The sequence below is a fragment of the Abramis brama genome (assembly GCF_963993115.1).
Source record: "Abramis brama genome assembly, chromosome: 7".
In the NCBI taxonomy this organism is placed as follows: domain Eukaryota; kingdom Metazoa; phylum Chordata; class Actinopteri; order Cypriniformes; family Leuciscidae; genus Abramis; species Abramis brama.
The window spans coordinates 44,548,955-44,567,861 of record NC_139969.1 but is presented as its reverse complement, the minus strand read 5'-3'; the positions used below and the strand labels follow the sequence as shown (position 1 = coordinate 44,567,861).

The window sequence follows — 18,907 nt, the reverse complement described above, 5'->3', positions numbered from 1 at the left end:
ACATAGGCTAAATGTGTGTGTTTTTTTTTTTCTTCAATTCCCGCTATATGCAGATTTAATGGAGTGCACGTCACCGAAAGCAACAGTTATGAGATACATTATTTTATTGATCATCAGCTAAAATTTCTGAATCAAAGCCCGCAATAAGAGAAAGCGAAAACAGCCCTGGTAAGATCATTTCGTTTCTTTACATTTAATGAAGATGATTGTGTGTTAAGCATCTGCGACTTACTTTCACTTTGATTTGCGATAGCACGTTGATGCTCAGCTTCTCATCTGTGGCGATGCGTGTTTCAGTAGTGTCGTCATATCTGACTAAAACGTGACATATAGCCTATAACACGCTCTCACATGTTTATTTTTTAATAAACCATAATTAACAACATATAAAAATGAAATAATCTTTAGAGTAAAGCCGCAGCCATCATTACCAAGCGCGAACCATTGACAGTGAATGAAACGAAGCGAACTTAGCCTGCAGGCCGTAGTGTGACATGCGTAAACCAATGGTGCAAACATAATCATAGATGACGCGCCACGGGTTTTTATTTAAAAGAAAGAACGTAGCTTATGTTTGTATGTAGGTCTAGGCAATTTATATTCACAATACTTAATAACTAATATTATTTTATTGCATTTGTATTAGTTGTTTGAAGAGTTAAAAAAAAATCGGTCGGTCTTAACGCATTTTACAACCGGCAAGTCGGTCGGACTAAAAGGGAAAATAAATAAATAATTGGGTCGGTACTAAATTGACAGGGTCGGTCGGGTTACGGCAAACAAGAATATTTTTAAGGATGGCCTTAGTGCCAATTGGGCATCGTTTAAATGCCACGGCCTACCTGAGCATTGTTTCTGACCATGTCCATCCCTTTATGACCACCATGTACCCATCCTCTGATGGCTACTTCCAGCAGGATAATGCACCATGTCACAAAGCTCGAATCATTTCAAATTGGTTTCTTGAACATGACAATGAGTTCACTGTACTAAAATGGCCCCAACAGTCACCTGATCTCAACCCAATAGAGCATCTTTGGGATGTGGTGGAACGGGAGCTTCGTGCCCTGGATGTGCATCCCACAAATCTTCATCAACTGCAAGATGCTATCCTATCAATATGGGCCAACATTTCTAAAGAATGCTTTCAGCACCTTGTTGAATCAATGCCACGTAGAATTAAGGCAGTTCTGAAGGCGAAAGGGGGTCAAACACAGTATTAGTATGGTGTTCCTAATAATCCTTTAGGTGAGTGTATATATTTATATGGGTCAAGGCGAGGCAAGCACTTCTTCGCCGTTTCATTGCTGGTACTGTGCTCCAAAACGTAGGTGCTGATTGGCCGAAGAGGAGTACTGTGTATCTTCGTCACTGAACTCTATCTATCGATCTGCGATCGATTGCTCTTCCTTCATCCTCCAACTACCCGGATGTCTGTCACAGTAACTTGAAATTTAATTTAGTGATCTGAATCTGAATTGTGAGAACTGAATGTGAGGATATAGATAGAGTTGAATTTTCAGTGAGGATCAAATTGTATTGGACTTCAGTTCCAAACAAATAAATTCAATTTCAAATTATACAATTCAGATTCAGTTTTTCAATGCAATTATTCAAATTAAACAATACAATTTCAAATTATGTGATTCAAATTCAGTTTTTCAATGCAATTATTCAAGTTTAGCAATTCAAATTCAAATATAAATGATTCAAATTCAGTTTCTGGTGGCACATATTTCAGCCCATACAGGATCAAATAATTAACTACATTAGCTATATGCAGGCTAAATATTCATAACTAGTATATTATTTTAGTTATATAATAAGCTGGACAATTTGTTGCATCAAAATGATCAAGATCAGATCAGATGCTGCAGGTTCTGTCATGATGATGATAACCGTCAACACAGTTTAGTTGTGATACGAGCTACAGGTCAAATAGACATTATGGGTCAGTATATGTGCTGACATTCAGGAGTATACCTTGATAATTAACAATAATAGTTTTCCATCAAGCCCAGATTCACTGCATCTCTCTACAGCAGGTCTATGAGTCTCCAGATGTCCACAAACATGCAGTTTCACAAGCCAGTTTTCTCTGTGCTGATGTTTCTCACTCCTCCTGCTTTAAAGACAGAAAGATCTTAATTTCACACTCTGTATTCATACTGAAAATCATGATCTAGTGAGCTTTTGCCCTTCTGCTCTGTGAGACGTTTCTGTTCTTATGAGTTTGCTTTAGGACTGAGTGTTGCTCTAGTTTCTTTTAAATTTATATTTATTTGTGTATTTAAATGTTTAAAGAAAATTTTGACATCTAAATAACTAACTTAAGTTGTCTTTAAAACAATAAATATGTTTTGTTTTATCGTATCAATCATTTTTGTAATGCAATGGACATTTAGTTGATACCTGAATTGCCTCTTCTGCAGGTTTGTGAGTCCTGCTGCTGAGGAAGCCTGTCAGTATGTGAATAGAGTTGTGGGTATAAACCCGTTACTCCAGAGAGAGCTGAATCTGAGAGGACATGAACTAGGAGACACACGAGTGAATCAGATCGCTGCTCTACTGCAGGATAAACACTGTCAACTCAACACACTGACGTGAGTATTGCTCATTTATTTATAATATTACTTTACTTTTAGTTGTAATGTTAGCTAATGATAATATTTCCAGACGGACAGTTTGATCATGGGTCAGTAATTATTGCAGTTTCTGTAGAGGCAGAACAATGTTATTTTCTGACATCATAATCAGAACTGTTCATAACTGCTTTCAATTTAATCTTTGTATTTCACAAATATCTAATTTTGGTGCAGCATATACTTTAACTTGTAAAAATTGAACAAGTGCATTTTAAAAGTCTGTGATCAGTATCTGGCTGTAATAAGATCCACTGAAGGTAAGTTGACTGAACGCTAGTGATGGGCGCTTTCGAAACACGCTTCATGAAGCTATGAAACCTTTACGAATCTTTCGTTTTGAATCAGTGGTTCGGAGTGTGTATCAAACTGCCAAAGTCACGTGATTTCAGTAAACGAGGCTTCGTTACGTCATAACTGTTTCCAAACGTTTGGAAATGTCAATGGTTCACCACTGGGGGGCGATGATCTCTGTGAACACACGAATCACGCAGATTCACTGAGATTGAACAAGGGTTTGTGGGTTTTACCTGATCTCTGATCAGTTTTATACATTTGTATAATGTTTTAATTAGACATTAGTATAATTAAAAGCAATAATAGTAGTTAATAGTCTCTTATTGGCCTGTTTAGCTGAGCCATCCATTAAATACACTGAAGCAGCACTAAAGCAGATGAACTGCCTTTTACAAAACTTGTTTGATTGTCTTCTGCTTAAGGAAATACTTTTATTTTTAAATCTGATCATGTTAGTTTATACAGTTATTCTTTGTTCATGTTAGTTCACAGGGGATTTACTAATGTTAACAGAAAACTTTTGTATTTAAAAATGTATTAGTAAATGTTTAAACTTAAGGTTATTAAATGCTGTATAGTATTGTCCATCATTGGTTCATGTTAACTAATGTAGTTAATGTTAATGTAAGCTCCAATCACCGGCCCAAAGACGGTGTCCGGTGTCTTGGTTCGAAGGGAATTCAGCGTGTATGTCTTTTCGTGCGCTTCTGAAAAAAATCACTTTAATTTATTAAACAGTTGATTTCCAATTTTAATTCTGACTCCATGAATAATTTAATCTGACTCCAAATTTAAGTGACTCTTTGTTTTTTCAAATTTTCTATCTTAACAGCTGATCCTCGGATTAGTTGTGATTTAATTTAGACCAAGGATTATTCTGGGCATCTCATAATTTCAAATATTCGTTCATTACAGACCTAGTGTCACTTTGAGACGTCGCGAATGTGCGCTCACGCTCACAAACTAGCCAGTCCTGAAATAGTCAGAGGGTGCATTGAAAGTGTTTTACCCTATGCTCACTGCAGACTCATAGGTGTAATTTATTATAATATTTGCAGTGTACAACATGCTAAGTCAGGGAATAGTCAGAAATCAGAAGGTCTTCCTAAGATGTGCCCCATGGTCCATTCAAGGTGCCTTCAGTTTGATCTATCCTGGACAAAGATTTGCGGAAACACCAGACTACACTTTTAATCTACTGGAAATAATGATTTCAGAAGAATGCAGAATAATTCAAGGTTAACATGTATTTTTGCCAGGCAGAATTAAACATCCAATAAAAAGAATTAAAAAGAATACATAGTACACAACTGATCAGCATATAATAAAGACATCATTCAAAATGCAATATCAAAAATAGTTTAAAAGAGTCAGCATACCTGGCAATAGAGACACACAGCAACAGTGTGGGAAGTTCTGTTCACAGATGCTTCCTTGAGTGGTTTGCCAATTCCCTTTAAATACCCAAGTGGAACAAAAGAACAATAAACATCTAGCACCCAAATATTTATTCAGCTTTTGCTGGACCCTTTCCCGTGCCCCAAGTGGTCCCGCCTGAGTTTGGGAGATAAAGACAAATGTTATCAGCGATCTTTATTGGGGCATCTCCCACATCAGAAGAACAGGCATTGTTTTCTTTGTTCTGACTGTTCTCCTGCTGCGGGAATGAAACTTCTTTACCATTCGCACCAGAAGTATTTATTTTGACCTCTCATAAAACAACTGGAGACAGTAGGTGTGTGTGTGTGTGTTTTGCATGACTGAATGAGACCTGGAGGGGAGAAGATAGTGTGAGGAGTCAGGAACTCAGCATGGGGGGAAGAGACGAGATTGGAGAAGTTGTGTTTTTAACCACAAATGCCCGTCTTGTACCATCTCTGAGATGTGCCACGTATTACATCATCACGTTGGAAAGGTCACGCGTCACGTCATCAAAAAATGTGTTTTGGGGTTTCATGACCCTTTAAAAATGATATGAAATGAATGTGTAAACATGAATACATCAACAATTTCAACCTTTGTTTTGTTACAGTGTTGGTAGTATATTTAAATGAACAATGTGTAGTCTTTCTCCATGTTACCTTTACCTTGATATCCCTGTTTATTTGTCAGCAAAAGTCTGCTGGATGAAGATGAACACGTTAGTTGATCATCATAGATCTGAGTCATTTTCTCTTTCTGTCTTCAGTCTGAATAGATGCAGTATTACAGAGAAACAGAGTCTCATCCTGACTTCAGCTCTGAAATCAAACCCGTCACACCTGAGAGAGCTGAACCTGAGCAGGAATACACTAGGAGACTCTGGAGTGAAAAACCTCAGTGATCTACTGATGAACCCACAATTCAAGCTGGAGAAACTACAGTTAGTATCATTATACTGTACAGCAATTACAGTGTTAAAACACTTTAACATTGTATTTGTGCAAACTTAGTATTTTGTGATCTGGTGAAATAAAGATGAAGATCTCTCTTCCTCTGCTTTATTTGCTTATGAAGATGATGTGACTTTACAGAATAAAGAGTTTTCTTTTCTTCTGTCTTATTTTCTTCTCTCTCTCTGCTAATGTAGGTTAATCTACTGTGATATGACAGATGAAGGTTGTTCTGATGTGACTTCAGCTCTGAGATCAAACCCGTCACACCTGAGAGAGCTGAACCTGAGCGGGAATAAACTAGGAGACTCTGGAGTGAAAAACCTCAGTGATCTACTGATGAACCCACAATTCAAGCTGGAGAAACTACAGTTAGTATCATTATACTGTACAGCAATTACAGTGTGACTGAAGTTTATTTATTTGAAGACAGCAGGGCTTATGTGTCATTGTTTATAGCAGTGCACTTTCTGGGTTTTTAAAACTAAAACACTTTAACATTGTATTTGTGCAAACTTAGTATTTTGTGATCTGGTGAAATAAAGATGAAGATCTCTCTTCCTCTGCTTTATTTGCTTATGAAGATGATGTGACTTTACAGAATAAAGAGTTTTCTTTTCTTCTGTCTTATTTTCTTCTCTCTCTCTGCTAATGTAGGTTAAGCTACTGTGATATGACAGATGAAGGTTGTTCTGATGTGACTTCAGCTCTGAGATCAAACCCGTCACACCTGAGAGAGCTGAACCTGAGCGGGAATACACTAGGAGACTCTGGAGTGAAAAACCTCAGTGATCTAATGATGAACCCACAATCCAAGCTGGAGAAACTACAGTTAGTATCATTATACTGTACAGCAATTACAGTGTGACTGAAGTTTATTTATTTGAAGACAGCAGGGCTTATGTGTCATTAGCTGCGTTTACATGGACACTTATAATCGGATTGACGACTCAATCGGACTAAAAAACCTTCGTGTAAACACCTTAATCGATCCGATTGAGCTCGATCCGAATGAAATTTCGATCGGATTGAAAGGGGTGGTTTATCCCTTTTGTAATCCGATCGAGAGAACATGTAAACACTTGATCGGATTGAAAACCGAAACTGAAAGGACTGCGCATGTGCGATGACGTTAACTAGTGTAATGACGCGCGGAACGAGCTGTTCTTCCTGTTGAATAAAGTGTCATATTAATAAGTTTCCCGTCATTCTAAAATCCTCATTTCACTCGCGCGTCTGTGAAGTGAAGCAGGACAACGTCCTTGTTTTGGATTCTCATCCACAGACGACTGGTTTTGGCCGCGGGGAGAGGCATTTTTACTGCATGATCAATAAGCAGCACGGCAAAACGGTTAAAATGCTCTAAATTATGACCAGAGACGAATTAATATTACGTCTGCTGTTTAAAACAAATAAAGATCCAATAGAGGAGAATATTTATGCGCGAAAAGCGGGAAACTCTGTATATTCGTGCAGTGTGCGCATGTCAAAACATCAGATCCGATTTGAAACTTGTGACATATAAACGCGCACATCAACCCGATTACTTTATTTATCATTCATGTAAACACCTTGTTCGGATTCATCAATCGGATTGATTTCATTCCGATTGTGTCCATGTAAACGCAGCTATTGTTTATAGCAGTGCACTTTCTGGGTTTCCCCTATTGCTCACAGGGGGTTAAAGTGGGATGTGAGTGTGCCGTACGGACTCTTATTCTGGCTGTACTGAAGACGAAGCGGTTTGACCAATCAGATCAAAGGGCCGTTTCAGCGCCGCCCACATGTGCAAACGAAATATCAAAGCCATAAACCGATTTGTAAACCACAAACGAAAACTTAGAAATCGAGCTGAAATCTCATTTTCCGTTTATTAAACTAAACGAAACACCGAATAAACGATCCGTCTTTTCATTTCTCGTTATTCCATTCCAAACAGGAAATGAAATGATCAGATGATACACGGACCGTGTCGTGTGTTCATTCGTTATTGATTTAATATTGAAAGTAGAGAAACGAGAAAACACTTCCTTTTTCGTCTTTTTATTTTTTCAAACAAACTAAAAACAAGTATTCAGCTTGATTTTTCACTTTTCGTTCTCAGGTAGAAACATTTATAAACAGCTTGAATATTCGATTTTTACACGTAGGCGGGAATGAAACGCTCCTTTCCTCTGATTTGTCAGCCGAAGATCAGACTGTCCCGTCATCAGTTCTTCCTCAGCTCCGCTCAGCAGAATAAAAGTCCTCTGCTGCTGCAGTTGTGCGGATTCTGAACGCGTTTATTGCAACTACTACATTTCATCTTTTCCTCATCAAACACCCAGACTAATGGCTCGACACGACCCGCACCGGGGAAGAGCCTCGACAGGGCTTTCTTATGAGGCTTTCAGTCCTCCAGTGCCAGGGGGTCCGTGAAATAATTTACTATAACCTACTGTGTTTTCCGGACTGTAAACTAAAGTCACGTTTTTATCAGGAAACACGTTGTGATTTATTCCAGAGTGACCTAGGCCTTTATAATGCATTTAACTTAGTTCACATAATCTAAATGTTGACTTTCAGAAGTAGACGCGCCAAGAAGACTATTCGCTGTATTTTGGTTTATATATATATATACTTTTTAGCCACAAATGCCCGTCTTCTACCATCTCTGAGATGTGCCACGTATTACATCATCACGTTGGAAAGGTCACGCGTCACGTCATCAAAAAATGTGTTTCTTGGGTTTCATGACCCTTTAAAAATGATATGAAATGAATGTGTAAACATGAATACATCAATGATTTCAACCTTTGTTTTGTTACAATGTTGGTAGTATATTTAAATGAACAATGTGTAGTCTTTCTCCATGTTACCTTTACCTTGATATCCCTGTTTATTTGTCAGCAAAAGTCTGCTGGATGAAGATGAACACGTTAGTTGATCATCATAGATCTGAGTCATTTTCTCTTTCTGTCTTCAGTCTGTGTGGATGCAGTATTACAGAGGAACAGAGTCTCATCCTGACTTCAGCTCTGAGATCAAACCCGTCACACCTGAGAGAGCTGAACCTGAGCGGGAATAAACTAGGAGACTCTGGAGTGAAAAACCTCAGTGATCTACTGATGAACCCACAACTCAAGCTGGAGAAACTACAGTTAGTATCATTATACTGTACAGCAATTACAGTGTGACTGAAGTTTATATATTTGAAGACAGCAGGGCTTATGTGTCAGTGTTTATAGCAGTGCACTTTCTGGGTTTTTAAACTAAAACACTTTAACATTGTATTTGTGCAAACTTAGTATTTTGTGATCTGGTGGAATAAAGATGAAGATCTCTCGTCCTCTGCTTTATTTGCTTATGAAGATGATGTGACTTTACAGAATAAAGAGTTTTCTTTTCTTCTGTCTTATTTTCTTCTCTCTCTCTGCTAATGTAGTTTAAGCTACTGTGATATGACAGATGAAGGTTGTTCTGATGTGACTTCAGCTCTGAGATCAAACCCGTCACACCTGAGAGAGCTGGACCTGATCTGGAATACACTAGGAGACTCTGGAGTGAAAAACCTCAGTGATCTACTGATGAACCCACAACTCAAGCTGGAGAAACTACAGTTAGTATCATTATACTGTACAGCAATTACAGTGTGACTGAAGTTTATTTATTTGAAGACAGCAGGGCTTATGTGTCAGTGTTTATAGCAGTGCACTTTCTGGGTTTCCCCTATTGCTCACAGGGGGTTAAAGTGGGATGTGAGTGTGCCGTACGGACTCTTATTCTGGCTGTACTGAAGACGAAGCGGTTTGACCAATCAGATGAAAGGGGCGTTTCAGCGCCGCCCACATGTGCAAACGAAATATCAAAGCCATAAACCGATTTGTAAACCACAAACGAAAACTTAGAAATCGAGCTGAAATCTCATTTTCCGTTTATTAAACTAAACGAAACACCGAATAAACGATCCGTCTTTTCATTTCTCGTTATTCCATTCCAAACAGGAAATGAAATGATCAGATGATACACGGACCGTGTCGTGTGTTCATTCGTTATTGATTTAATATTGAAAGTAGAGAAACGAGAAAACACTTCCTTTTTCGTCTTTTTATTTTTTCAAAAAAACTAAAAACAAGTATTCAGCTTGATTTTTCACTTTTCGTTCTCGGGTAGAAACATTTATAAACAGCTTGAATATTCGATTTCTACACGTAGGCGGGAATGAAACGCTCCTTTCCTCTGATTTGTCAGCCGAAGATCAAACTGTCCCGTCATCAGTTCTTCCTCAGCTCCGCTCAGCAGAATAAAAGTCCTCCGCTGCTGCAGTTGTGCGGTTTCTGAACGCGTTTATTGCAACTACTACATTTCATCTTCTTCTCATCAAACACCCAGACTAATGGCTCGACACGACCCGCACCGGGGAAGAGCCTCGACAGGGCTTTCTTATGAGGCTTTCAGTCCTCGAGTGCCAGGGGGTCCGTGAAATAATTTACTATAACCTACTGTGTTTTTCGGACTGTAAACTAAAGTCACGTTTTTATCAGGAAACACGTTGTGATTTATTCCAGAGTGACCTAGGCCTTTATAATGCATTTAACTTAGTTCACATAATCTAATGTTGACTTTCAGAAGTAGACACTCCAAGAAGGATATTCGCTGCATTTTGGTTTATATATATATATATATACTTTTTAGCCACAAATGCCCGTCTTGTACCATCTCTGAGATGTGCCACGTATTACATCATCACGTTGGAAAGGTCACGCGTCACGTCATCAAAAAATGTGTTTCTTGGGTTTCATGACCCTTTAAAAATGATATGAAATGAATGTGTAAACATAAATATATAATGTTACAGTGTTGGTAGTATATTTAAATGAACAATGTGTAGTCTTTCTCCATGTTACCTTTACCTTGATATCCCTGTTTATTTGTCAGCAAAAGTCTGCTGGATGAAGATGAACACGTTAGTTGATCATCATAGATCTGAGTCATTTTCTCTTTCTGTCTTCAGTCTGAATAGATGCAGAATTACAGAGAAACAGAGTCTCATCCTGACTTCAGCTCTGAGATCAAACCCGTCACACCTGAGAGAGCTGAACCTGAGCAGGAATAAACTAGGAGACTCTGGAGTGAAAAACCTCAGTGATCTACTGATGAACCCACAATTCAAGCTGGAGAAACTACAGTTAGTATCATTATACTGTACAGCAATTACAGTGTGCCTGAAGTTTATTTATTTGAAGACAGCAGGGCTTATGTGTCAGTGTTTATAGCAGTGCACTTTCTGGGTTTTTAAACTTAAACACTTTATACTCAATATCTCACAGTGAGTCTGAGTTCACATTATATTTGTGTAAAATTCTTCATATTCATGATTTGTTTGTGAGATAATCTCTCTTCCTCTGTTTGTGTCTTTCTAGTCTACAGGACTGTGGCATTACAGATGTTTCTTCTTTAACTCAGTCTTTGACTAACTCAGAAGCACTGCAGTTTCTAAAAGAGCTTGATCTGAGTTTCAATAAGATCGGAGACTCACAGCAGCGACTCAGAGACGAGCTACGAGACTCAAACTGTGTCCTGAGGTGAGGAAACATCACTGAGATATAATATATCTTCATTTACCTCTGATATGTGAACAAACCTTTCAAACATTCGTGAAAGGAAATTATCATTAAGCTTTATTGCAACAAAGGGTTTGTGTGAGAACAAAATGTGAAGTTATTGAAATGTTTAACACAAAGGAGGAAAGAGAAGAAAAGCTCACTGTCACAGCTTTATACATCAACACCTGCTTTATGAACTGTGTCAGTAGAAGTGAATCATTTCAGTGTGAAAACAGACTTGGTCAGATTGTAGGAAAACGCTGCACTCCTGCTAAAATCAGTGCAGTTCCAGCTTCAGCTCTCAGCGTCCAGCTCACATGAGGAATGTCTCTGTCTCTAGTGTGTTTTTACTGTGACAAGACACACGTCACACTACTTTACACTTACTTTACTCTCAGTTATTTACTAAGAGCCTACAAACATGTTTGTAGTAACAGAGACTCAATAGGAGTCGCACCGACACACACACACACACACACAGACACACACACACACACACACACACACACATATGAACATGATTCATGCTTTACATCCATTATATTTAAAACACAAATATCTATGCAAGATCATGTAGAGTCAGTAATTAATCTGATTACAGGAATTCAATTTAACTTATTTTTACAAAAAAAAACAGTAATTGAAATATAATAATTTGCACTTTGTTCCACTGAACACTGATTGTTTTCTCTTCTGTTCCACTTTACAGAGTAGATGAAGATCGATCGCCAAACATCCCTGATGAAGATCGATCGCCAAACATCCCTGATGAAGATCGATCGCCAAACATCCCTGATGAAGATCGATCACCAAACATCCCTGATGAAGATCGATCACCAAACATCCCTGATGAAGATCGATCACCAAACATCCCTGATAAAGGTCGATCACCAAACATCCCTGATGAAGATCGATCACCAAACATCCCTGATAAAGGTCGATCACCAAACATCCCTGATGAAGATCGATCACCAAACATCCCTGATGAAGATCGATCACCAAACATCCCTGATGAAGATCGATCACCAAACATCCCTGATAAAGGTCGATCACCAAACATCCCTGATGAAGATCGATCACCAAACATCCCTGATAAAGGTCGATCACCAAACATCCCTGATGAAGGTCGATCACCAAACATCCCTGATGAAGATCGATCACCAAACATCCCTGATGAAGATCGATCACCAAACATCCCTGATAAAGGTCGATCACCAAACATCCCTGATGAAGATCGATCACCAAACATCCCTGATAAAGGTCGATCACCAAACATCCCTGATGAAGATCGATCACCAAACATCCCTGATGAAGATCGATCACCAAACATCCCTGATGAAGATCGATCACCAAACATCCCTGATAAAGGTCGATCACCAAACATCCCTGATGAAGATCGATCACCAGACTCTGCTAAATGTGTTATATCGTAGTGTGAAATGATCATGAGAGGAGCAGAAACCATCAGCTGATCCACAGAAGAGTCTCACTACTGTCTATGAGGAGAAATAAATGTGTAAATGTGATTCATAAAGGTGGAAGAGACTCAGACTTCACAATTAAATAAAGCAGCGTGTGTGTTAGCATGCGTATTAGAAACATGTGATATTGAATGATCAATGTTGGTTTAGGATGTATAATAATTATTATAATAATTCATTATTATAAATATCTATTTAGTTTTGTGTGAAATCCAAGTTTTGGAATTGTGAATATATTGTTGATTCTGATTTGTATATTTCATTGATATTTTATGTGAAGTTGTACATGTCTTATATAAAAAAAATATTATTTATAGATTTTTTTGGTCAAATCTATGTTTTGGAATACATTTGTGACTCTGATCTGTTATATACAGTGAGGAAAATAAGTATTTGAACACCCTGCTATTTTGCAAGTTCTCCCACTTGGAAATCATGGAGGGGTCTGAAATTGTCATCGTAGGTGCATGTCCACTGTGAGAGACATCATCTAAAAAAAAAAATCCAGAAATCACAATACAGTGTGGTATTTTTTTTTTCCTATATAAATCTCAAATGACTTTTCCACAAATGGTTTACAGTGTCTTTTTCTTTAACCAATCAAATTTATCAATAAAACAATTTTATAGAAACGTGTCAGTGTCTTTTCTATAAACCACATTCAAGAGTTCCTTATAAAAACTCTTTACAGTGCTTTTCTTCATAATAAGGTTTATTATAAAAACCTTATACAGTGTTTCCATATAATCAGGTTTCTTATAAAAACCTTATAACGTGTCCTTCTTATACAACACTTTTCTTACACAGTCACAATTATACTTAATACCCTATTATAAGCCTATATGAGGCATTAATCATAACAGAATAAATTGCATGTTTACCTAACAATAATCGCATACTATGATGCAAACCCATGATATTTATGTTTTCTTATTTTGTTTTGTTTATTGTCATTATGATTGTTCATTGTTAAAGAACTGGAATCTTTCCCTGATCTTGTATGTAACTATAAGTTATGAGTGACAGGTGCACTAACACTTCATCACATCAGTAACTCGACAGCCTAGAGCAGTTCTCCTCAGCGTGTGTAATGTGTGTAATGTGTGTAATGTCTGCACAGAGGAGACGAGCGGCTGATCCAAGATCTCGCCTTTGGAGAAGGCACACACACTCCTGTGAGAGAAGCATAGTAGAGCGAGTCTATAACACACTGAACACACACTGATGCTTTATAGAGTCTGAACTGAACCTGTGAGACTCAACAACACACACTCCTGTGAGACTCAACAACACACACACTCCTGTGAGACTCAACAACACACACTCCTGTGAGACTCAACAACACACACTCCTGTGAGAGAAGCATAGTAGAGCGAGTCTATAACACACTGAACACACACTGATGCTTTATAGAGTCTGAACTGAACCTGTGAGACTCAACACACACACACTCCTGTGAGAGAAACATAGTAGAGCGAGTCTATAACACACTGAACACACACTGATGCTTTATAGAGTCTGAACTGAACCTGTGAGACTCAACACACACACTCCTGTGAGAGAAACATAGTAGAGCGAGTCTTTAACACACTGAACACACACTGATGCTTTATAGAGTCTGAACTGAACCTGTGAGACTCAACACACACACACTCCTGTGAGACTCAACAACACACACTCCTGTGAGACTCAACAACACACACTCCTGTGAGAGAAACATAGTAGAGCGAGTCTATAACACACTGAACACACACTGATGCTTTATAGAGTCTGAACTGAACCTGTGAGACTCAACACACACACACTCCTGTGAGACTCAACAACACACACTCCTGTGAGACTCAACAACACACACTCCTGTGAGAGAAGCGTAGTAGAGCGAGTCTTTAACACACTGAACACACACTGATGCTTTATAGAGTCTGAACTGAACCTGTGAGACTCAACAACACACACACTCCTGTGAGAGAAGCATAGTAGAGCGAGTCTTTAACACACTGAACACACACTGATGCTTTATAGAGTCTGAACTGAACCTGTGAGACTCAACACACACTCCTGTGAGACTCAACAACACACACTCCTGTGAGACTCAACAACACACACTCCTGTGAGAGAAGCGTAGTAGAGCGAGTCTTTAACACACTGAACACACACTGATGCTTTATAGAGTCTGAACTGAACCTGTGAGACTCAACACACACACACTCCTGTGAGACTCAACAACACACACTCCTGTGAGACTCAACAACACACACTCCTGTGAGAGAAGCATAGTAGAGCGAGTCTTTAACACACTGAACACACACTGATGCTTTATAGAGTCTGTACTGAACCTGTGAGACTCAACAACACACACACTCCTGTGAGAGAAGCATAGTAGAGCCAGTCTTTAACACACTGAACACACACTGATGCTTTATAGAGTCTGAACTGAACCTGTGAGACTCAACACACACACACTCCTGTGAGAGAAGCATAGTAGAGCGAGTCTTTAACATGAACACACACTGATGCTTTATAGTGTTTTGCGGAGTCACGAGGCTCCATCTGAAAGTGGCATTTCATTCACTTCACCCACATCTCAAACTCGACGTCAACGAAGGAAGGGTCACAATAAGAAGCCTGTAACTAATAATGCTGCAGATGCGCTTTCTGGTTTACTAAAACATATGACTGTCTAAAAATATTGTTTTGAATAAAGAGTTTTCTGTCCATTGCTGCTACTCTCAAGTCACATGAGAGAGCAGTGACAAGGGTCTTTGTCCACACATACAAAGGAACTATTGTATCTTCGGAGGAAAAGCCACTGACTGGACAGTCAGGCTGGTACAGGAATAGTATGTCAGACACTTGCTGGGATCAGCAGTTGTACATGTGATATGGCCTTACAGTAAATATGACGAAGACATTTGAATCTGGACTATAAAAGAAGAGACCTGGACAGAATTCACTTTGCTCTTCCTTGCAATCTCCAATCCGGAACGCCAGCAGTTTTCGGATGCAAGAAGCTTTAAGCCTAGCTAATATTACTCTGTTAGTTTAAGTACTCTATTATATTCTGTAACAAGTATTCTTTTCATTTTGATTCTTTTAATAAATATTGTTAAACATTTATTCTAAATCATCTGACTGGAACTTGGAATTTTTGAGTACGTCTCACCTTTCTTTCCTGGACCAGGACGGTCCCAACCGGGGGGAAAACTACAGAGGGTGAGCATGATTTCTGATATAAGAATAATCAGTGTGAACTTTGATTGATTGATAGCCTGGCCAAAGAGGCAGCTTACGACAGGTTTATTTGTTGTATAGCGAACACGGTTGAAGAGTACCTAAACAGGTAGACTTATACTACTTAGGGGACATTTATTATAGTTATAATCCTTATTATCATTATAATAAAATACGAATTTGTAGAGACTGATCGCCTAACTCTTAAAAGCACGACTAAAGGATAGGCTCTTTAGTTACCGCGGGATTATTTATATGTCCTGGTTAGGATGTAAAATAATTTGGAACGGTATCAATCGTGAATAAACTTTTACAATAGAGTCTGAACTGAACCTGTGAGACTCAACACACACACACTCCTGTGAGACTCAACAACACACACTCCTGTGAGAGAAGCATAGTAGAGCGAGTCTTTAACACGCTGAACACACACTGATGCTTTATAGAGTCTGAACTGAACCTGTGAGACTCAACACACACACTCCTGTGAGACTCAACAACACACACTCCTGTGAGACTCAACACACACACACTCCTGTGAGACTCAACACACACATTCCTGTGAGAGAAGCATAGTAGAGCGAGTCTTTAACACGCTGAACACACACTGATGCTTTATAGAGTCTCTGAACCTGTGAGACTCAACACACACACACTCCTGTGAGAGAAGCATAGTAGAGCGAGTCTTTAACACACTGAACACACACAGATGCTTTATAGAGTCTCTGAACCTGTGAGACTCAACACACACACTCCTGTGAGAGAAGCATAGTAGAGCGAGTCTATAACACACTGAACACACACTGATGCTTTATAGAGTCTGAACTGAACCTGTGAGACTCAACACACACACTCCTGTGAGTGAAGCGTAGTAGAGCGAGTCTATAACACACTGAACACACACTGATGCTTTATAGAGTCTGAACCTGTGAGACTCAACACACACACACTCCTGTGAGAGAAGCATAGTAGAGCGAGTCTATAACACACTGAACACACACTGTTATATTTTTAATATGGGAGGGAGTATTTAATATGATGATAAGATGAGACGAAACACATTGAAACACTTTCATGTACATGTAACGAATTACAGTTTAAAATATATATTTATATTTATAATGAATTTTAACGGATTATAATTAATCATAAATATTTTAGTTATTTTTAAAATTTACTGTAGAAGAAATAATAGTACAATTATTTAATCAGTTCATCCAATGAACAGAAAGCATAATCAATCATTAATTTGTATATTATCTTCTTGGCCCAGAAAGTTTAACCTTTTCCAGCTAAAGTAAATAAAGTTCTAGCAGGGTAATAGCAGGTATCGCTAGATCAAGGTGTTTAAGTGACTTCGATATGTGGCAAACAGAGACGAGTAAGTGAGGATAGGAGCAGGCTTCACTCAATGCATATACTATTAAACTTTAAGAGTGCTGGCCTGGATAATTAGAATGTATAAAGTAGGAGAGAGGCCTCACTATGCATAAATATACTTTAATTTGCACAGACGCGTTTCGGCGCATGCTTTCTTCAGTGTGCAACAAGGTAACAATGTAGCCAATCTTATATGCCCACACCCATTGACACACCCATATTAACACCAGCCAATGATGTTAAAGTGATATCCAGTCCAATAATGTCACTAATGTGTCAAACAGTCCATTAATGAAAGACAACAATTGTTATACATACAAAAGAATCAACATATAATACACATATTAGTGTTCTGTTTATAAGAAACAGCTTAGTGACAGATCTTCATTCATCCCATTCGGGATACATGTGTTTGAGTTAAAAATATGCCCAGCCTCTCGCTGCAGGAGGAGGTTCTCACGGTCCCATGAATTTGAGCATATTGACATCATGTCCCGCAGAGTTAAAATGCCTCGCGACTGATGATTTGTCATCATTCTTTCTGATAGCGCATTTGTGCTAAAAAATTCGGGTTTTTAGTTGTCGCTTAGTTTTGCCCACATAAAGCACAACAAGGGCACGTCAGTAAATACACAATAAAAGTAGATAAACATGTGATTCTGCCCTTTACTTTGTATATCCTGCCTGTTTTTGGATGTGTAAATACATTTTCTGTGAGCATGAAGTTACATGCTGCACAGTTCAAACACTTAAAATTGCCGTGTGTAATTTTAAAGGGAAAAGGCGACTGGGGGGGGGGGGGGGGGGGTGCGATCGCACTAACCGCTCTCTCAGGCTGGGTGCTCGTTTATAACAGCTGCGCGGCGGATCCTGGAAAGTGTGACCTATGTCCGGGTCACTTCTTAGAATGTGCCAGTGGCGATGCACAATGTTCTTCAAGCTATTTGAAATCTGACCATAAGTGGATACAAGTGTAACTGTAGTGTTGTTAGAGCTATTCTGATCGATACGTTTGGTCATCAAACCAGCACGTTGGATACTGCGCGCGTGCTCTAGACAATCACGCACCAAGTTATCTGAATATCCCCTGTCAAGGAATCTTTGACATAGTTCCCCCGCTTGTCGCTCAAATACCTCATTGTCATTACAGACACGGCGCACTCTTAACAGTTGACTGTAAGGCAGGCTACGTTTGAGAGAGGGTGGATGGAAACTCTGGTAGTGCAGAAAGAAGTTACGATCCATTTACGATCCCTCCCATGAACAATTCGTCAGTTGAAACGTTCTGCCGGCTGGTAGAACAAGATGTTTTAGTACTAGGTGAGTTATAATCTGTCAAATATAATTCTTCTGAAGGAAATCAACTAATTTCAGGGCAGAAATAGCCTTTCAGTCAATAAGTAGAGGCTTCAATCACTTTCTGGCAGGTGAAATGCTGCATTATAATGGTTGTATTGGCCATCTAAAGGTATTTTAAGAGGTAAAAAGTACTAGGTGAGTTATAATCTGTCAAATATAACCCTCATGAATATAATCAACTAATTTCAGGACAGAAATAACCTTTCAGTCAATAAGTAGAGGCTTCAATCACTTTTAGGCTTCAATCACTATTACCACGGACATAAGCTGATGTTTATTTGCACGTTATGTCTGTTTGATCCACATAAAAGCAGCTGTAGTCGTAAAGAGACTGGGCGATACAGCTTTAACACTGTGTGAAAGTCTCACTAATGACACTGATTTGCGACGTGGATGGATAAGAGCGCTCTCTTCCTGGTTGCGGGGACTCTTATTCTGACGGAACGCAGCTCATTTGGTGGAGTGCTTCAGAGAGCGCACGCGCGCGCGATCCAGTCTTGCATCAGCCGTCATCTTCAGTGAGAACGAGCCGAGAAATCCCCTGACTAAAGTTTTGATCT

The 18,907-nt window shown here is 38.9% G+C and overlaps 1 protein-coding gene across 9 annotated transcripts in view; it reads left to right on the top strand.

Moving 5' to 3' along the window:
• Positions 1–13,009, top strand: part of LOC311087309 (uncharacterized protein) — a 504,672-nt gene extending 491,663 nt beyond the window's left edge. For 5 of the 9 annotated variants that reach the window (XM_084120622.1, XM_084120620.1, XM_084120623.1 and 2 more), the window contains 9 exons: positions 2,433–2,603; positions 5,128–5,301; positions 5,509–5,682; positions 5,969–6,142; positions 8,277–8,450; positions 8,736–8,909; positions 10,305–10,478; positions 10,714–10,875; positions 11,606–13,009. In XM_084120622.1, the coding sequence (XP_083976748.1) occupies positions 2,433–2,603; positions 5,128–5,301; positions 5,509–5,682; positions 5,969–6,142; positions 8,277–8,450; positions 8,736–8,909; positions 10,305–10,478; positions 10,714–10,875; positions 11,606–12,329 (2,101 nt within the window). In that variant the 3' untranslated portion in view covers positions 12,330–13,009. The remainder of the gene's footprint in view (positions 1–2,432; positions 2,604–5,127; positions 5,302–5,508; positions 5,683–5,968; positions 6,143–8,276; positions 8,451–8,735; positions 8,910–10,304; positions 10,479–10,713; positions 10,876–11,605) is intronic. The other 4 variants (XM_084120624.1, XM_084120626.1, XM_084120627.1 and 1 more) reach the window with 4 other exon arrangements.
• The last annotated feature ends 5,898 nt before the right edge of the window (positions 13,010–18,907 follow it).